This window comes from Nerophis ophidion, linkage group LG04, assembly GCF_033978795.1.
Source record: "Nerophis ophidion isolate RoL-2023_Sa linkage group LG04, RoL_Noph_v1.0, whole genome shotgun sequence".
NCBI classification, from domain to species: domain Eukaryota; kingdom Metazoa; phylum Chordata; class Actinopteri; order Syngnathiformes; family Syngnathidae; genus Nerophis; species Nerophis ophidion.
The window spans coordinates 49,204,908-49,227,390 of record NC_084614.1 but is presented as its reverse complement, the minus strand read 5'-3'; the positions used below and the strand labels follow the sequence as shown (position 1 = coordinate 49,227,390).

Below are 22,483 nucleotides of genomic sequence, written 5' to 3'. Positions count from 1 at the left end.
GGTCTTTCAGTGACCACATTATTACACCGGATTTCAGAAGGGATTACATAACGGAAGTCAGACTTCAGTTTATATGTGGTATTTTTGTATTCAATTTCTATGATGTTATCACATTTATTGACTGTTTGACGGAAAGTGGGTCCTCCTAATTCTATGATCCATCCATCCATCCATCCATCCATCCATCCATCCATCCATCCATCCATCTTCCTCCGCTTATCCAATGAAGCAGCCTAAGCAGAGAAGCCCAGGAGTCCCATGAGCTCATAGGACCCCTTCTTCATCTTGACAGAATCCTTTGTTCTGGGATTACAGCCATGACAGGCATCGAGCACCTTGCAACCACAGTTCCGATCGGCTGCCTTGACAATGGAGGCACGGAACATGGTCTACTTGGACTCAATGTCCATTGCCTCCCTCGTGACATGTTCGAAGTTCTTCCAGAGGCGTGAATTAAAACTCTCTCTGACAGGAGAGCCAGCCAGACGTTCCCAGCAGACCCTCACTATGCGCTTGGGCCTGCGAGGTCTGTCTGGCATCCTTCCACAGCATTGGACCTTACTCACCACCAAAATATGACGTCATTCCAAACACAGCTTTATTGGTTTCAGCTGAAAAAAAGATGGATCTGTGTTCTGCCTTCTTACAAACCATATTACATGTACAGCAATCATATCATACACATATGCAGTAATACAAAAGGAATGGCTTCTGATTGTTTTTCCTTTGTAAATTTAGATCAAAGTTTGAGTTTGGTAGAGATGTGCAATGATATTAATTGCTGGAATTTTGAGATTTTGCAATTCCTTTTTGTTAATACCGTGATTTATTTTTTTGTAAGGTCCAGAAATAGTTCAAAAAAGTACAGAGAAAAGTAATTGTTTCAGAAATAAATTCCTGATTCATTGTGGTTGCAATATAAAACAGCAGCCTATATCATTTTGAAAATTGAGTGCCTGATATACTAAGATCCAAACACCAGGCGCTAAACAACATGTGCAAATGTTTTAATTGCGTGTACGTTTGCGTGTGATCTACTAAGACTGCGTGATAACTGAAAAAGACCACCTCATTTAAATTACGTTTTTGCATGTACTACCTGCTGTCACCATAGGGACACTCATTCAATGTAGCGGTCATGTACCACTTCTTATGGGTATTTTGGACACAGTCCTGCAGTGCATCTTCAATAGAACCCACTTTTTTGGTGAACTGAAGTGCGCTCATGGGAGACGGTGGCACTAACTCCAAGCATGCCCTAGAATGTTCCAGATCCATCTATCCATTTTCTACTGCTTGTCCCTTTCGGGGTCGCAGGAGGTGCTAAAACCTATCCCAGCTGCACTTGGGTGGAAGGCGGTGTACACCCTGGACAAGTTGCCACCTCATTGCAGAGCCGACACAGATTCACACTCACATTCACACACTAGGGCCAATTATAATGGTGGAAAAAAAAGAAAATATTGCAATATACAGTGTATATGAATAAATGAAAATGCCTGCAAACACCAAACAATTAAATGTGTTTTTTTCAGCCTTTTATGTCATCCAGCAGTTATAGCATGCTGCAATTCTAACCTGAGCACACACACACACACACACACACACACAAACACACGCACACACACATGCACACACACACACGCACACACACACACACACACACTGTACCATTGCATCTCTAGTGTCATTCCTCTTAAACCTGCACATTCATTCATGCAAAAGGAACATTTGTTGTATGTTTACTCATTTGTGTGTTCTTTCCGCACACTAAAAGGCTCACAAAGAAAGACCTTATGAGAGCAGTAAGTGTCAGCTGTGCATTGCACCAACTTTGTAAGAACGCTCTGTTTGTGTGTGCATGGAAAAAACTATTTCTGTTTAACAGTATGATACGTCATTAGGCAAGTGCGATAGCGTTTGTGTCTGAAAAATAAATAATAGGTGTATAAAGATTCATGGTCTACGTCAATCTATCCATTTAAACACTTTAGATTCAACGGCATTGATCTGTGCTTGGCAAGTCGGCCTTCCGGAAGATACATACCGTTCTAACATTGTTTTAAAAGGTAATCAATCAATTTTATCGATGCTAAAAAAAAATAAAACATTGGATTTAAGAACGTGGAGTGAAGCACTTTTAATAATTAAGGATGTTAAATGTTAGTCAAGTCCATCCGACCCTCTGCTGCGTCATTGCCATGCGCCATTAGTCATCAAAACATAGAACCATGGATACATACCTACTGTACGGTGGCCAAGAAAAGTCACAACAAATGCAAACGGCACAATAAAACAACTTTCAGCTTCAGAACAATTGCAAAAGCCACAACAAATACATTAACCACAATGCGACTTTAAACCACAAAGAACGTGATGGACACAACAAAAGCAAGTTTTGTCGATGTACCTCGTCGCTGAGGCGGAAGGTTGAAAATGGCGTCGTGAACACAGTATTTTAGTATTGAAAAAGTAAAAGAAGTTATTCATTACTGAACAATTGGTCACACTTCTCTAACTTTTCCAACTTGGTTCAATACATGGTTTTCAACTTTTGCCTCAGGAAGTCAGTCTGAAACTTGTTTCTTGTCTCTTCCGTTTTCTTTGTATCACCTCTGTCAGGAGATTATGTAATCGCCAGAGTTCTATTTCTCCATTAGTTAGTTAGTTAGTAAGTTAGTTAGTTAGCAGCGTAACTTATCATTTCCATAATTTCTATGAATTTACCTCATGTTTACATTAGGAGGCTGAAGTTCTGTGTGTGTGTGTGCATGTGTGTGTATGCTAGCGGTCCAGCCTCTACCTGCAAAGAAAGAGAAATTGGATGACTGCCAAGAGGCTTCACTCTTTTTTGTTCATTCCGCTACAGAACTAAAGCGCCCTGCAGCTGCTGAAAGTGATGCAACAAGTAAACTCTCTTGCTGTATTTTTGGAAGCGACACGCAAACAAAACAAACACACAATTTCATTTATTCTTCAAGGAATTACTTTTGTGAGTTATGAATTTGCTGGGGTTTGTTTGTTTTTCTGTTTGTTTAGTAGATAGCAACATAACTCAAAAAGTTGTGGGCGGATTTTGATGAAACGCTCTGGAAATGTCAGAGTAGGAATAAGGAACTAGTGATTAGTTTATGATATGAATGATTTAGACTACTCTACCTTACATTTACATTCTGTGTGTGTGTGTGTGTGTGTGTGTGTGTGTGTGTGTGTGCGTGTCCTGGCGGTGCTGCCTCCACCCACAGAGGCAAAGTTAGTTCAACCTGCTACCATCGGGCAGGCGCTTCAGGTGCATCAGAGCCAGAACAAACAGGCTCAGAGACAGGTTCTTTCCCAGAGCTGTCACTATGTTGAACTCTAACTTATAATAATAATTCACCCCTATACAATATCATACCCTAATACCCTACTGTGCAATATTACCCTTCGAGTGCAATACGTCCGACACTGATTGTTATTTATTACTTTGTTATTATTGTCTTGTTCTGTATATTGTACAGTATTTTTTATTTCTATAGTGTTTTGTATATTGTACAGGATTGCTTGTTATTTTTATTGGACAGTAGTCTGTTTATTTAAATTCTTTGTTTTTTCTTTATTACCTCTTGTGCCCATATTTGTTCCCACTACCGCACATTAAGTTGGAGTCCTTAATCTCGTTATATGCATATATAATGACAATTAAGTCCATTCTGTTCTATTCTAGTGGATGGCTGACAAGAATTATCACTCCATTTGTTTCATTTTGCTATAAATATCTTGAAAGGTTCTGGAGACATTTTGATAAAACTTTCAAGAAATGTCAGAAATGCAATAAGGAACAAGTGATTATATTTTGTGGTTGAGTCAGATCACCAACGACTTAGGACCTTTAGTGTATTGAGTGCTTTTCTGTTTAGTTCTATGATTATTTCCTGCCAGGGGAGGAGGGTGGTTGTGTATTTGAAGAGTATCTGGCTGGTTAGTGTACATTGCTGTAGTTGAGTAATATGTTCAGTCAGGTGGATCCACATTCCTGGGACGGTTCTTGCGTCATGCACACTGCACTAAAAAACCCCAAGGTGAGAAAATTCCTGAGCTTGGTTTTAGTGACATGTCTCTTTACAATAGAGAAATAGGATGATGGATGAGATATGTTAATGTTGCACTTACAGATCTCTGATATCATAGCAGGAAGTCGTACTTTGTGAATTTATGGCGATGATTGTGGTTATTATGGGTATTCACTTCTGCAGTGAGAGACAGTAAGAACATTTTAGGTTGAAAAGAAGAAAACAGAAATTGGGAAAAAGGTTCAATTCCTGTGTGGTTACTTGACCTTTATCTTTTGGAGCACCCACACCAATGTTGCCATGGCAACTACCCGGCCGGCTTTGGTGAGGATTCACAATATGCATTACATCATCGTCAGACAAAATATCTTCCAAGTATCAGTGAAACATATACAAACAAGTTTATTTTCCATCTTGCGCCGGCAGAGATGATAACTGTGATAGGCTCCTGCACAAACACAGATCTAGTGTGCACAGGTGGTTCCACAGCTCGCTGCACTTGAATATGGTTTCAAAACAAACAGATAAACGTTTGTCTAAATAAAGGCAACTTACTTGTTAAAGGTTTGCTTCCTTGAAACCTTAAGGATCTTGAATGAGATTTTTGGGGGTTTTAAATCGAAATGCAGTAGATCTTCGCTATTCACAGGGTTACCTTCTAAAAAAACACATACACATGTTACTGTTAAAATGTTTAACATATTTTGTTTATTTTATTTTTGACAATCACATAATGTATGAATTATTTTACTGCATTAGAAAAACAAAAATCCAATTTTTTTCACCAAAAAATTTGAATTATGATTTTTCCCCCCCCCCTACTTTTTAGAGAAACAAATACAAATAACAGTGGTATTTCAAAAGAAGTTTGATCAAAAAAGAGCATTTTAAAATGACACTGCATCTTACTCTTAGAAAAATTCAAGTTTGTATAATATTTTTAGCCCAGATATAAATTTTACTTTTTATGCTATAATTTTCAAAGAACTAAATTTGGAGCTTCCTTAAGTACTTCTGCTTAAATAAAATACTTCAGTAAACAAAAATGAAGCATTGTACATTATGTGCCAATTAAAAATAATCTGTAACATTTACACTGATGAAATGCAAACTTAAAACTTCTGTTCCGGGCAAAAAAATACTTATTTAATTAAAAATGTAGCGTTGCACATTGCATGCAAATAATAAACTCCAATAAATCAATGAAGATACCAATAATCATTAAATATTAAGAAAAATCAATCAGATCAAAAAAGTGCAAACTTAAAATCTTCTGTTTTGAATAAAAATACATTGTACATTGTATGTTAATAAATAAACAAGTAACACATTTAAATGACTGTATAGTTTTTTTTTAAGTGGATGAACAAAGGGTTTTCCCTGAAGTATCTGTGTACTGATGTCAAAGACAACGTACACTTCATTGCACATGCAATATGTTATTATAGTGACGATTAAATACAGTATAATTCCAAGAGAGTTTTGCAGCAGCACTCAAGCGTACGCACTTGTCTGGTTTGAATGTGTAAAGCAACTGCTTTAGTGGTCGTTCTGAGCATTGTTCTCCTTATTCATCAAACTGTACGCGTTACCTTGATGATTTTGCCAAAGTGCGCTGCTTCTTAGGTGGAGTTTGTTGCTGTTGCTGTTGTTGTTGAGGTCTTGTTCGTTTTGTAAATAGTTGCATTTCCCCCACTCGGCTCGATGCTGTCGCAGATGCTTGAATAACTTTGTTGTGCTGCTGCCTTTGTTAATGTAACTCTTCAGCGTGCAGTCACTTGTAATCATAAAAGTCTGTGTATGATGCCGCAACACTAAAGCACTGACAACACTTTTTTTTTCTTTGGATCAAACGTCTCACCCTCATTATCATTAGCATTAGCCATGTTTTGCTAGGCTTGTGGATCTCCACTAAGAAAAGAAGGGGGTCTACGGAAGCTCATGGGGGCAAAAAAAAAACATGCCCGAGCAAGGAGATGAAAATATAGATTTATCGATACATTTGATGTATCCCCCAGGCAATTATGTAGCAGTTTTCTTAGTCTCAAATTCCAACCAGCCAGATCCACCTGCATGTCGGGTAAAAGTGTGTAAGTGGACACTTCTGGTAAACACGCTCACGCACAAGCACACGCATACGCACGCCCACATAATCATCAATCTGGGAACACACCCACACCCCATCCCCGCCACCAACCACCTCCACCCCGGCAGACTTTTTGTGTGCGCGCATGTGTTTGTGTGTGTGTGTACACACACTTCTTGTAACCTAATTGCAGTATTGTGTGTGTGTGCGTGCGTGTGCGTGTTCACACACTTCTTGTAACCTAATTGCAGTATTGTGTGTGTGTGCGTGTATGTGTGTGTGTGTGTGTGTGTGTGTGTCTGTGTGTTCACACACTTCTTGTAACCTAATTGCAGTACAAATTAATTTGAGCATTTATGCTGATAAACACATTTGGGGTTGGACGGCTTGTCCCACATTGAGAATGACATGTTCTTCCAACTCTTCCACTGTTTTTTATTTCAGCTCCTCATTGGCAGCAGAACACACTTACTGTAAGATTTACAGATGGAATGTGACATAAGGAATCATCTTTGATCCTCAATTCAACAATCTGGATCAGGCTATGCTTGGAAAAAATAAAAAATAACTTCAGTGAAGACGTTTACGTCTTCTTTTCATGATTTACCCTGGTGCAAAGTTTTTTCAATGAAATTGTTCTTTGCAATACTCCAATAATCCATCAATCATTAAAGTTTGTTTCCTCTGAATCTGAAACATTTGGATCAATCATATTTGTTTGTGTTCCAGCATCACTGTGTCCATAATGTCATACTAACATTATAAATGTTTTTTTCTTCGTTTTTGTTAACTTTCTCAACACATAACATTCAGCTCATCTACTTGTGTTTGATTTACTTGTGTGTGATCTACTTGCTTATAATATACCTTTTTGGGATCTACCTGATTAAGCTCCACTTGTGTGAGACCCACTTGCTTATAATACACGTGTGTGATCTACTTATGTGTTATCTACTTGCCTGAGCTCTACTCGTGTGCAATAAACTTGTTATTTATTTGGTTTTAATCTGCTTTAGTGTGATCTCATTGTTTGTGATCTACCTATGTGATCTACTTGTTTGAAATATACATTAGACCTACTTACTTCTGATTCTTTTTCTTTAGATCAACTTCCATGTGATCGATGTGTGAGGGATTTACTAGCATCTGATCAACTTATCTGTGATCTACTTAAATGTGATCCACTTGTTTAAGAGCTAATTGCTTGGGATCTACTTGCTTGAGATTTACTTGCGTGTGGTCTACTTGTTTGTGATCAACATGCATGGAATCCACTTGTATATAATAATAATAATAATAATAATAATAATGGATTAGATTCATATAGCGCTTTTCTATTGTTAGATACTCAAAGCGCTCACAGAGAAGTGGGCACCCATCATTCATTCACACCTGGTAAGCTACATCTGTAGCCACAGCTGCCCTGGGGTAGACTGACGGAAGCGTGGCTGCCAGTTTGCGCCTACGGCCCCTCCGACCACCACCAATCATTCATTCATCATTCATTCACCAGTGTGAGTGGCACCGGGGGCAAGGGTGAAGTGTCCTGCCCAAGGACACAACGGCAGCGATTTGGATGTCAATAGGTGGGAAGCGAACCTGCAACCCTCAGGTTTCCTGAACGGCTGCTCTACCCACTACGCCAAGCCGCTGTTTGCTGGTGATCTACTTGTGTGTGATGTAGAAAAGCGCGATATAAAATCAAATCCATTATTATTATTATTATTATTATCTTCTTGCTGGTGATTTTTGCAATCAGTCTGCATTTGGGCTGCAATTTACAGGTCCTTTTGATAGTGAATTAGATATTAACAACTGATCGACTGATTTTGTGATTGACTGATTTGATTTGATTTTTTTGAATTCACATCCTCTAAAAGAATAAAAATAATAAATAGGCGTGTATTGTTTAAACTAGAAATGATTACTAGACTACCTCTAAAACTAAAGACACTAGTGTTGTACAACCATTACATCTACTGTTATAAAACATTTCTAGTAAAAATCAAAATGTATTTGGTTGGCTAGTCTGTGTACTAAAATCTTTCATGCCTTTGTTTTTTACCTTATGTATTTCATTTATTGAATATAAATATATACATATGTGTCTGTTTTACTAAAACTATCAAGAGTCATCTTTTAACTGAAAGCATTTTAATCCGTTTTAGATGTGCAATTGCCTCATAACTATCCATCCATCCATTTTCTACCGCTTGTCCCTGTTGGGGCACCAGCGGGGTGGGGGGTGTTGCTTATCTCAGCTACAAACAGGCGGAAGGCGGCGTACACCATGGACAAGTCACTACCTCATTGCAGGGCCAACACAGATAGACGGACAACATTCACACTCACATTCACACACTAGGGCCAATGTTGTGTTGCCAATCAACCTATCCCCAGGTGCTTGTCTTTGGAGGTGAGAGGAAGCCGGAGTACCCGGAGCGAACCCACGCAGTAACTAACCTTGCAGAATAAATGAGTTGTTGACTAATACTGACAACCTTGTTAAACTTCAGCGGATCACAGATCTGTCTTTTAAAAGTTTTATGTGTTTCATATGTTTTTATGCTGCAGATGAAAGTCAAATGGAGCAGACACTCACTTTGTAATAAATCATATTCATAATTATAAGAGGCTGACAGTGTTTTTAAATGTTAGTCGTGCCTCTGATTTTGTTGGTGAGCCATGTTGTATCAATATTTAGAATGTAGGGTCGAAAATATTCAAATAGGAAAGTCTGGCATGGGAACGCCTCGGGATTCCCCGGGAAAAGCTGGACGAAGTGGCTGGGGAGAGGAAAGTCTGGGCTTTCCTGCTTAGGCTGCTGCCCCCGCGACCCGACCTCCGATAAGCGGAAGAAGATGGATGAAAGTCATAAACTATAATTTACAAATGTCTAAAATAGCAGATAAGATTTTCCTTTAACTGAATTTTTTCATTCCTTTTGGGTTAAATATAATCCAATACGTGGTATCTATGACAACACAGCCTGAGAGAAATGTACCTTTTGACCCAGGCTTATTACCATCATGAATATTCAACATCACTCCCAAGTCTCATTAAACAAATCCTGGTGACAGAGATGCTCATGAGACGAACAATGTTGATGTTTTGAGTATTCAGCTGTTGAATTTCTTAAAGCAGCATACAATATTATTACTCTTTGTATAACATAGAGTAATAATACTTTATAATTAGGCCGGCGCCGATAACAAATCTTGCTCAAAGATGTATTCACCTGAAAAATTATTGACAATAAACGATATTATTGCCATTTATTTGAGATCAATTTAACCACTGATGTAATAACAATACAAACTAATAAAGAAAGTATACCCCTCTCAAATGCAATTATCTTGTATTTCTCGTATATTTTAGCATTGCAATTAAACTTCTGAATATCAAGTGAAATAAAACTAATAAAAAATACAAAATAAAATGTACTATGTCAGTAAGCAAAAATTTGCACTTAAATAAAAATCACAACCAAAATCAATAAAATAGGTTCTGTCTCTGTTAAGGAGGGGGTGGGGACCCTCAGATACACGCAACCAAAACAATGAACAAAATGGCTAAACAAAGTGATTGTGACCAAAATGATCGATATTATCGTGGTATTGTTGAATGTGCTCAAAAAGTACTTATATACACACACTCAAATCTTTATACCAAGATGTATTTTTTAATCATCCATCCATCCATCCATCATCTTCCGCTTATCCGAGGTCGGGTCGCGGGGGCAGCAGCCTAAACAGGGAAGCCCAGACTTCCCTATCTCCAGCCACTTCGTCTAGCTCTTCCCGGGGGATCCCGAGGCGTTCCCAGGCCAGCCGGGAGACATAGTCTTTCCAACGTGTCCTGGGTCTTCCCCGTGGCCTCCTACCAGCTGGACGTGCCCTAAACACATCCCTAGGGAGGCGTTCGGGTGGCATCCTGACCAGATGCCCGAACCACCTCATCTGGCTCCTCTCGATGTGGAGGAGCAGCGGCTTTACGTTGAGCTCCTCCCGGATGGCAGAGCTTCTCACCCTATCTCTAAGGGAGAGCCCCGCCACCCGGCGGAGGAAACTCATTTCGGCCGCTTGTACCCGTGATCTTATCCTTTCGGTCATGACCCAAAGCTCATGACCATAGGTGAGGATGGGAACGTAGATCGACCGGTAAATTGAGAGCTTTGCCTTCCGGCTCAGCTCCTTCTTCACCACAACGGATCGATACAACGTCCGCATTACTGAAGACGCCGCACCGATCCGCCTGTCGATCTCACGATCCACTCTTCCCCCACTCGTGAACAAGACTCCTAGGTACTTGAACTCCTCCACTTGGGGCAGGGTCTCCTCCCCAACCCGGAGATGGCACTCCACCGTTTTCCGGGCGAGAACCATGGACTCGGACTTGGAGGTGCTGATTCTCATTCCGGTCGCTTCACACTCGGCTGCGAACCGATCCAGTGAGAGCTGAAGATCCCGGCCAGATGAAGCCATCAGGACTACATCATCTGCAAAAAGCAGAGACCTAATCCCGTGGCCACCAAACCGGAACCCCTCAACGCCTTGACTGCGCCTAGAAATTCTGTCCATAAAAGTTATGAACAGAATCGGTGACAAAGGACAGCCTTGGCGGAGTCCAACCTTCACTGGAAACGTGTCCGACTTACTGCCAGCAATGCGGACCAAGCTCTGACACTGATCATACAGGGAGCGGACTGCCACAATAAGACATTCCGATACCCCATACTCTCTGAGCACTCCCCACAGGACTTCCCGAGGGACACGGTCGAATGCCTTCTCCAAGTCCACAAAGCACATGTAGACTGGTTGGGCAAACTCCCATGCACCCTCAAGAACCCTGCCGAGAGTATAGAGCTGGTCCACAGTTCCACGACCAGGACGAAAACCACACTGTTCCTCCTGAATCCGAGGTTCGACTATCCGGCGAAGCCTCCTCTCCAGTACACCTGAATAAACCTTACCGGGAAGGCTGAGGAGTGTGATCCCACGATAGTTGGAACACACCCTCCTGTCCCCCTTCTTAAAGAGAGGGACCACCACCCCGGTCTGCCAATCCAGAGGTACCGCCCCCGATGTCCACGCGATGCTGCAGAGTCTTGTCAACCAAGACAGCCCCACAGCATCCAGAGCCTTAAGGAACTCCGGGCGGATCTCATCCACCCCCGGGGCCTTGCCGCCGAGGAGCTTTTTAACTACCTCAGCGACCTCAGCCCCAGTAATAGGAGAGTCCACTACAGATTCCCCAGGCACCGCTTCCTCAAAGAAAGACGTGTTGGTGGGATTGAGGAGGTCTTCGAAGTATTCCCTCCACCGATCCACAACATCCGCAGTCGAAGTCAGCAGAACACCATCCGCACCATACACGGTGTTGATAGTGCACTGCTTCCCCTTCCTGAGGCGCCGTATGGTGGTCCAGAATCGCTTCGAAGCCGTCCGGAAGTCGTTTTCCATGGCTTCCCCGAACTCTTCCCATGTCCGAGTTTTTGCCTCCGCGACCGCTAAAGCTGCACACCGCTTGGCCCGTCGGTACCCGTCCACTGCCTCCGGAGTCCTATGAGCCAAAAGAACCCGATAGGACTCCTTCTTCAGCTTGACGGCATCCCTCACTGCTGGTGTCCACCAACGGGTTCTGGGATTACCGCCACGACAGGCACCAACAACTTTGCGGCCACAGCTCCAATCAGCCGCCTCGACAATAGAGGTTCAGAACATGGTCCACTCGGACTCAATGTCCCGCACCTCCCTCGTGACATGTTCAAAGTTCTCCCGGAGGTGTGAATTGAAACTCTCTCTGACAGGAGACTCTGCCAGACGTTCCCAGCAGACCCTCACAATGCGCTTGGGCCTGCCAGGTCTGTCCGGCATCCTCCCCCACCATCGCAGCCAACTCACCACAAGGTGGTGATCGGTAGAAAGCTCCGCCCCTCTCTTCACCCGAGTGTCCAAAACATAAGGCCGCAAATCCGATGACACAACTACAAAGTCGATCATGGAACTGCGGCCTAGGGTGTCCTGGTGCCAAGTGCACATATGGACACCCTTATGTTTGAACATGGTGTTTGTTATCGACAAACTGTGACGAGCACAAAAGTCCAACAACAAAACACCACTCGGGTTTAGATCCGGGCGACCATTCTTCCCAATCACGCCTCTCCAGGTTTCACTGTCGTTGCCAACATGAGCGTTGAAGTCTCCCAGTAGGACAAGGGAATCACCCGGAGGAGCACTTTCCAGTACTCCCTCGAGTGTACCCAAAAAGGGTGGGTATTCTGAACTGCTGTTTGGTGCGTAAGCACAAACAACAGTCAGGACCCGTCCCCCCACCCGAAGGCGAAGGGAAGCTACCCTCTCGTCCACTGGGTTGAACTCAAACGTACAGGCTTTGAGCCGGGGGGCAACCAGAATTGCCACCCCAGCCCGTCGCCTCTCACTGCCGGCAACGCCAGAGTGGAAGAGGGTCCAGTCCCTCTCGAGAGAACTGGTTCCAGAGCCCTTGCTGTGCGTCGAGGTGAGTCCGACTATATCCAGCCGGAACTTCTCTACCTCGCGCACTAGCTCAGGCTCCTTACCCCCCAGTGAGGTGACGTTCCACGTCCCAAGAGCTAGCTTCTGTAGCCGAGGATCGGACCGCCAAGTGCCCTGCCTTCGGCTGCCGCCCAGCTCACAATGCACCCAGCCTCTATGGCCCCTCCTATGAGTGGTGAGCCCATTGGAGGAATGACCCACGTTGCCTCTTCGGGCTGTGCCCGGCCGGGCCCCATGGGAACAGGCCCGACCACCAGGCGCTCGCCATCGTGCCCCAACTCCGGGCCTGGCTCCAGAGCGGGGCCCCGGTGACCCACGTCCGGGCGAGGGAAATCTGGGTTCATTTCGTTGTAATTCCATAGAAGTCTTTGAGCTGCTCTTTGTCTGATCACTCACCTAGGACCTGTTTGTCTTGGGAGACCCTACCAGGGGGCATGAAAACCCCCAGACAACATAGCTCCTAGGATCATTGGGACACGCAAACTCCTCTACCACGGTAAGGTAGCAGCTCAGCTTTTTAATCATTGTACATCAAATATTGTTCTGGCTTCAAAAGAGACATATTATTTTTATTTGTGTGTTTATCCATGTTCATATTCTTTAATTTTAAATTGTAAAGGGCGATCAGTTGTTTCACTTCCGTACGTCACAAGAGTACACTTCAGAGTTTGTGTTCGTCTGTTTTTAACTTGACCCTGTCTAGTTTATTAATCACTTTGTGCAAAAATAGCACTTCTATGTTTAATGTAAATACGGTAGCTCACTTGTTTAAACAGTAATGTGTTTCTACCAGTTTAGATTGGGGAACGATGCTTCGTAATGGAAAAAATGTTAGTATCTGTTCTTTACATGTTAGCATTTAAGCTAGTTAGCAAGCCAGTCTTTGTGTCCGTATCAAAGTGCAGTTATGAAAGACAGCTTTTTGACCAGTTATCATTACTATTGTTTCTTTATTGTACAAATGTCCGCAGCCGCAGAAACCGATGCAGAAGAGTGACCGCTCTTGCAAATCATCTCTTTCGCCAAAAACGCACATTAAAAACATTCAAACTTCGATTTGAGCTTAAGTGAAGTGAATTATATTTATATAGCGCTTTTTCTCAAGTGACTCAAAGCGCTTTACATAGTGAAACCCAATATCTAAGTTACATTTAAACCAGTGTGGGTGGCACTGGGAGCAGGTGGGTAAAGTGTCTTGCCCAAGGACACAACGGCAGTATCTAGGATGGTGGAAGCGGGGATCGAACCTGCAACCCTCAAGTTGCTGGCACGGCCGCTCTACCAACTGAGCTATACCGCCTTAAGAGTTCAGTAACCGCGGGTTGGCCACCATATGATGTTATTGCTAGCGGGCCAGCGGTAACACAAAGAGTCAAAGACACTTAATGATAACAAGATGATTCATCTCTTTCTTTTCAATTCCACTGGGGCACAAACGTGCATAGTTACTGAAACCGAAAATCTCTTAAAGCATGCACATGGCAAATTATCGACACTGGAATTTATCAGGGGTTAATTCACTTATCGAATATCGGCCCAGGCTTATCTATAATACACAATATTATTACCGTATGTATAATTTACAGTAACAATACTATATTATTAGTGATGGGCAAGCTACTTGGACAATGGAGTAAGCTAAGCTATAAGTTACTCTCGATTAAATGTAGCTATGCTCCAGGGGAAGCTAGCCCCGGAAAATTGTAGCAAGCTACCCTACAAGCTAGACAGCAAAAGTGGCTTGCTACATCAAAGCTACATATAACAACATTTATATCTATGTGCCCATATGTGTAATAACAATGTTAATGTAACTTAGAGTGTACCTTTATCGGGTCCATTACTATTAACTATCTGTCATTTAGCTGGGGACACACTACAACAGGCCCGGGAAATTATTTTACTCAGGGGGCCAGATTCAGATAAAAAATAGTGTGTCTGGAGGCTGGTATATCTATTTTTAGGAACACTAATACAAAACCTCACAATAATGATTGAAAGCTAAAACGTTATGACAGACCACCTTAAAAAACAAAATGGAATTTGACATTTTTTTACTGAATGAGACACCCAGAATGTACACGAAAATCAAGAATGTGGGATTTACAATAATAACAATGAAGGATAAAACACTGACAACATATTTTACAATCAAGCGAAACACAACCATTATGCAACAATTATAGTGAAATATGATCGCCAAGAATGCGTGAATGCGTGAATGCGTGGGTTCCCTCCGGGTACTCCGGCTTCCTCCCACTTCCAAAGACATGCACCTGGGGATAGGTTGATTGGCAACACTAAATTGGCCCTAGTGTGTGAATGTGAGTGTGAATGTTGTCTGTCTATCTGTGTTGGCCCTGCGATGAGGTGGCGACTTGTCCAGGGTGTACCCCGCCTTCCGCCCGATTGTAGCTGAGATAGGCGCCAGCGCCCCCCGCGACCCCGAAAGGGAATAAGCGGTAGAAAATGGAAAATGATCGCCAAGAGTAAAAAAAAAAAAAACACAGACAATCTGACATATCTCATAGTGACCAAACCATAGTTACTAGTATATTATGCAGATTCCAAGTATTAGTACAGTTGAAGACTTACAATCATTAGAAAACATATCACAATGTCAGCTACAGTTTCCATCTTAAAGATCGAAAACAATTATTTAGGAATGTCCGGCGGGCCAGATTGAAAAGCTCAGTTGGCCGCATGTGGCCCCCGGGCCTTAATTTGCCCAGATCTGCCCTACAACTACCTGTAGGGGTCCCCGCACCCCACTGTATGAATTTTATTTAGTTTTTTGTAGCTTGGATTAGCAGTCCATTTTTTCTATTTGTAGCGTGTAGTTATGATGTAAGTTACCGAGCTACATGGGTCTAAAACTAGCTAAGCTACAGGGAAAGCTACTGGAAAATGTAGTTAAATTACGTAGCTTAGCTACATGTAGCTTGTTACTGCCCATCAATGTCTATCATACACAGTGATATTAATGTGTTTTATAAAGTAGTATTATTGTAACAGGCCGTGTGTCTGTTGAAGGGCGTCTTACTGCTTCTTTCCCACTAATTCCGATGAAGATGATGTCCATCCATCATTCTGCTGTTTGACGCGTTTCTAAATGAAGGACCTCAAAAGACAGTAATTGTTTCCTCTCCTGTTTGCAGGCGTGGCTCAAGACATCCAGAAGCACTACGAGGTGTCAGACAGTGGAGTTGCCTTGTTGCAAACAGGTATGTGTTCTTTCATCCCCTAATATTAGAAAGAAAGTCATTTTTCCTGAAATTTGCTGTGCATAATTTAGTGAACAAAACCTCAATTCATGATTTCAAGAGCAGGTTTCAGAATATGCTGACAAAAAACAAATATTTTACAATATGTTTGCCGTAGGGCTGGGCAATATTTCGAATATACTCGATATATCACGGGTTTGTCTCTGTGCGATATAGAAAATGACTATATCGTAAGTATTCGAGTATAAGTTGTCACACAGTTGTTTGTAGCTGCGTGCATTACACTACAGGCTTTTCTCGCTCTTTATTGTCTATCCTTCTCATAGAGACATAAAACAAGCGCACCTTGTTACATACGTCACATATTGTCACGCATGCAACGTCATACGCCCTAGCGGAGAAGAGAGGTAGCAACATGGGTAAAGTTAGCTGTGGCCGGTGGTGCGAGCAGTGCGAGTGGTAATACGAGAGATAGAAAGATGAGAATCTGGTAACAATTGGAAGAGTATTTAATTTCGAAGAAAAACATCATGGGGTCCATCGACTGGTGGTGGTTTGGCTTTAAGCGGGAAGATGTTGAACAGACAACCGTAATATTTCAAGTATGCAGCAAAAGCGTTTCTACAAAAAGTGGCTGCACTACTAATTTGTATCATAATTTAAAAAGCCACCCGCTAGAGAATGAAGAGTGCTAGAAACTCTGCATTTCAACATCTCTGACCAGTGCCACACCCAATAAAATGCCGAAGCAACCACCACTGACCCAATTCAGCCTGACGACTCCCATTTCCACATCAACAAAAAATAGTCAGCAACAGAAGGAGATAACATCCGCAGGAACCCACCACATAGCGTAGGACATACACTATTTGATTTCCTAATATGCAGCTAATTTTTATTTTACAGTTTTTGAAATATTGTATGTGACATCATGCACAAAAGGCACCTTTTTGTAATAAAATATTGTGGTGGCGTTCTGTACAAAAAGTGCACTTTAATTTAGTGTTGTTTTGATATGTCATCTTAATGACATCATGCACAATAAGGCACTAAAAAGCTTGTTTTAAAATGTCTCTGACAATCTTGCACTTTCTGTTTTGAAATAACATAAATGTTTGTGCCACTGCTTAAAGGCCTACTGAAACCCACTACTACCGACCATGCAGTCTGATAGTTTATATATCAATGATGAAATCTTAACATTGCAACACATGCCAATGCAGCCTTTTTATTTTACTAGATTGCAATTTTAAATTTTGCTCAAAGTCTCCTGTTGAAAACGTCGGTATGATGACGCGTATTATGACGCGTGCGCGTGACGTCTTGGATTGTAGCGGACATTTTTTCCAGCTCGATCCCAGCTATAAGTATACACAGTATTCTGGACATCTGTGTTGCTGAATCTGTTGCAATTTTTTCAACTAATAATGGAGACTACAAAGAAGAAAGATGTAGGTGGGAAGCGGTGTTTTGCAGCTGCCATTAGCAACACAAACACAGCCGGTGTTTCCTTGTTTACATTCCCGAAAGTGAAGCTTTACTATGGAACAGAGCGGTCAAGCGAACATGGTTCCCGACAACATGTCAACCGGCAGGTTTCGGTCTGAAAATTGTGGTAATAAGTCGTCTCTTACCGTAGACATGAGCGGAGATTGCGTCGTTCATCGTGCACCTGTCAAAGACGCAGCTTACCTCAGAGACACTGGCGATCACCACACCCGTGGCCACACCCCTCCGACTTTCAGGTACAACACTAGTTACACAATAAGCAGATAAGGGATTTTCCAGAATTATCCTAGTAAAATCATCTCTTTCGCCAAAAACGCACATTTGGCGTTTTTGGCGAAATGTGCGTCCTTCAATATCACTATCCTCATCCACGAAATTTTCATCCTCGCTCAAATCGTCGCTTTCTCGGTCCGAATCGCTCTCGCTGCTAATGGTCATGATTGTAAACAATGTGAGGATGTGAGGAGCTCCACAACCCGTGACGTCACGCGCACATCGTCTGCTACTTCCGGTACAGGCAAGGCTTTTTTATTAGAGACCAAAAGTTGCGAATTTTATCGTCGATGTTCTCTACTAAATCCTTTCAGCAAAAATATGGCAATATCGCGAAATGATCAAGTATGACACATAGAATGTACCTGCTATCCCCGTTTAAATAAGAAAATCTCATGTCAGTAGGCCTTTAATAACTGTTTAATAAATACAGTTTTGGTAAATTGACTTATTTGTGATTTCCCTCTCTGCATACAAGTTTAAAATGAGCATATATTAATGCAGTATGAACACGAATGTTTTAATGTAGACACATAAAATCATCATACTGGTGTGATTATATGCATCAAGTGTTAATTCAAGAAAAAAATTGAGATGTATATCGCGTATCGTGACATGGCCTAAAAATATCGAGATATTAATAAAAGGCCATATCGCCCAGCCCTAAAGCGCCGTGTGCTATGGGATTTTGGTGTCGTCAGTTTGAGCGAATGATGTGTTTCGCTTGATGAGCAGGTGCAACATTCTCCCATTGCCCGTGGCCTTTTATGAAGGCTTTATTTGAAAGTGAATAGTTACGTAATGCTGCTTTAACGGGATGTTTGGTAGACGGCCTCGCCTTCCTCTAACAGCAGCAAGAAAGGAAAACAAATTTGAAACTGGGTGTGAAGGCAGTCTGCTTCCTGAGTACTGCATGGGTGTAGCATGAATGTGTGTGCACCTTTGCTCAGGGCAGGGTTTCCTCCAATCTCCACCCAAATGAATCCATCTTTTTTTAGAGATAGCTTGCAAAGCCTCTCTTGTGTCGCTCTTGTGTCAATGTGGCCTCGCGGTCATTTCAGCAGCATCGGTGCACACACAAAGCTCCATTGAGGCCGAGCAGGCTGGACTTTGGGGAAGAATACAGCCTAGTGTTTCCTGCACTGCCTTCAGGTAACCCGAGTGCTATCCTTAAAGACAAAAACTTAAGGTCACCTGAATGTTGTTCTAAAGACAAAAATACTGTCTAGGAAAAATGTGACTTAAGGCTGGTACACATATTTTTCTAAATCTGAAGATATGTTGTATCTGTTACAGACTACACACATAACGATACATTTTGATTGATTGATTGATTGATTGAAACTTTTATTAGTAGATTGCACAGTACAGTACATATTCCGTACAATTGACCACTAAATGGTAACACCTGAATAAGTTTCTCAACTTGTTTAAGTCGGGGTCCACGTTAATCAATTCATGGTACAAATATATACTATCAGCTAGGGGTGTACGGTAGACAAAAAATTCAGTTCGGTACGTATCTCGGTCTAGAGGGCTTCACGGTGGCAGAGGGGTTAGTGCGTCTGCCTCACAATACGAAAATCCTGAGTAGTCCTGGGTTCAACCCAGGGCTCAGGATCTTTCTGTGGAGTTTGCATGTCCTCCCCGTGAATGTGTGGGTTCCCTCTGGGTACTTGTCCAGGGTGTACAACGCCTTCCGCCCGATTGTAGCTGAGCTAGGTACCAGCGCCCCCCGCAACCGCAAATGGAATAAGCGGTAGAAAATGGATGGATGGATGGGTTCGGGAAATTTTCGGTACAGTAAGAAAACAACAAAATATTAATGTTTTGGTTATTTATTTACCAAATTTGTAAACAATGGCTTTATCCTTTTAACATTGGGAACACTATAATAATTCTGCCCACGTTAATCCACAATAAACTGCCTTAAATTGTTGCTTGGATTAAATAAAATGTCAAAACTTTTCTTCCATGTATAAAAAGTGCAACATTAAACAGTTTCAAGTCAACTCATCATGCTTAATTTATCACAGCATTGGGGAAGCCTGTAGTTGATTTTTATTATGTAAATGTTATATTTTTGTCAACATGTGATAGCATGGACCCTGCCATTCAAAACTAGGCTGCTACATTGCTAATGATTAATGTAACTATTGCTGAAAAAATAGTACAATAGCAATAGGAGGGACTATTCATCCCTTAACACCATGGAGTTCAAGCGAAATAACAGACAGACAGGGCTTTGCTGACCCTAACACACACACACGCACGCGCGGACACACACACACACACGCACGCACACACACACACACACACACACACACACACACACACACACACACACACACACACCCACACACAGCAAAATAAGCTAACGTTACGGTAAAAGCTAATTAGCCTTCACCTCAAGCCAGGACTGCTAGCTACCTGAGCCACAATTTAAGTTTCTAGAACGTCAACGGGCTCATAGTGATGTTACTAGTAGTGTTTATTACAATTTGGGATGAGTACGATGCCTTAGGCTCACTTGTTCGACGCTGGAGCATTGACTCCATGCGCTCTGAATACGCACTGCTGATTGATTGGCTGTTACTGCTCTGAATACTCACTGCTGATTGGCTGTTATCGCTTACTATGTAACCAATCAGAGGGTTGTTTGGGTGGGACAATGCTGGGTGCTGACACAGAGGCAGACGATGCAAAGCAGCTTGTTAAGACTTTAGCTTAGAAACTCGTTCGGTACACCCCCGTACCGAATCAAAACCCCCGTACCGAAACGGTTCAATACAAATACACGTACCGTTACACTCCTACTATCAACATAATACAGTCATCACACAAGTTAATCATCAAAGTATATAAATTGAATGATTTACATTATTTACAATTGGGGGCAGGGGGGTTAGGTTTGTTTGATATCAGGCTCATTGAGCGGTTTTGATATTTGTGTTGTTGTGGTTGTGTTATGGTAATATAAACACAACACACACTCTATCCCATCACTGAGCCACACTCAAGTTCGCTGAATCTGAAATCTCGCCTAAATAAATGTGATCTTACAAAATTGAAGAAGAAGAAGAAGAAGAAGAAAAAGAATGGCAACCTCCGTATCAACGACTGGAAAGTGAGGACATAGGAGAGGTGGGAAGGATTATGTGGTCTTAATATTGTCACAGGCATGTGGGCGATGTCCCCAAAAGGAAAGGACTTCGGAAAAAATAATATAGACGCCGTGACAAAGAACTTTACAATCTAATGAGCAAGCTAGGAGTGAATACGTTTTCAACGAAGTAACGCCAGTGATTTTTTTTAGCTTCTTGATTGGCTGCTTTCTGTAGCACATCATAGTTCACTGAACAAAGACCCAGAAGGTGTAAATATAGAACACTTTCATTGTTGGCTTTGACCTGTTTTGGAGCCAAATATTGGGACAAATACGCTATTAATAATGCTAATAAAAATGGATTACATTTATAGAGAGCTTTCTAGAAACGTTACGGTGACAACTGAGAAGCCATTATTCAGTCACTCTACATTTACAAATATACGGTGGTAAGCTACATTTGTAGCCGCAACTGTCCTGGGGTAGACTGACGAAAACGTGGCTGCCAATTTGCGCCAACAGCCTCTCGGACCAAGACTAATCATTCATTCACATTCATACACTAGCGTGAACAGTATTGGGAGCAAGGTAGATGAAGTGTTTTGCCCAAGGACACAATGGCAGTAACTAGGATGACGGGAGATGAATTCGTCCCAGGAACACGGCTGCCTCTACCGAAAGTCGCAGACGATGACGTCTATGTTTACATAGATTTTAATGGGAGCCTCCAACAAACAGTGCTATTCGGACCAAAAAAAGACAATTTCCCCATTAACTTGAGCGAGGATGAAAGATTTGTGTTTGAGGATATTGATAGCGACGGACTAGAAAAAAGAATTAAAAAGAGTTTAAAAAAAAAAACGCCATTGCGTTGGGACGGATTCCGATGTTTTTAAACACATTTACTAGGATAATTCTGGGAAATCCCTTATATTTCTATTGTGTTGTTAGTGTTTTAGTGAGTTTAATATTACCTGATAGTCGGAGAAGTGTGTCCACGGCCGGGTGTTGACGCGCAGTGTCTCTGAGGGAAGTCACGTAGCTGCAGCAGGACGGAAGCTCCGCTGATATCCGGTAAGAAGCGACTTTTTAACCATAATTTTCTCACCGAAACCTGCTGGTTGACATTTGGTCTGGATTCATTTTCTATATTCTCTGATCCATAGTAAATTTTCACCTCCGGGAATTTTAAACCAGTAATCACCGTGTGTTTGTGTGGCTAAAGGCTAAAGCTTCCCAACTCCATCTTTCTACTGTGACTTCTCCAATATTAATTGAACAAATTGCAAAAGATTCAGCAATACAGATGTCCAAAATACTGTGTAATTAAGCCGTTAAAGCAGACGGCTATTAGCTGAGTGTGTGCGTAGTGTTCATACTTCCTGAAACTCTGTGACGTCTTGCTTATACGTCATCATTACACGACGTTTCGAAGATGAAACTCCCGGGAAATTTAAAATTGTAATTTAGTAAACTAAAAAGCCACTATTGGCATGTGTTGCAATGTTAATATTTCATCATTGATGTATAAACTATCAGACTGCGTGGTGGGTAGTAGGGGGTTTCAGTAGGCCTTTAAAACAGAAAATAAGTACATATAAACAGTAAATGAACAAGTACATTAATAATAAATTTTTACAGCTTGTCCCTTATAATTTTGATAAAATAATAGAATGACAAATGACACAATATGTTAC

General features: G+C 41.9%; 1 protein-coding gene across 1 annotated transcript in view; it reads left to right on the top strand.

Annotated features, from left to right (window-relative positions):
- Positions 1-22,483, top strand: part of spns2 (SPNS lysolipid transporter 2, sphingosine-1-phosphate) — a 139,836-nt gene that overhangs the window by 28,858 nt on the left and 88,495 nt on the right. Inside the window, exon 2 of the mRNA XM_061898240.1 lies at positions 15,833-15,898. Coding sequence (XP_061754224.1) covers positions 15,833-15,898 — 66 coding nt within the window. The remainder of the gene's footprint in view (positions 1-15,832; positions 15,899-22,483) is intronic.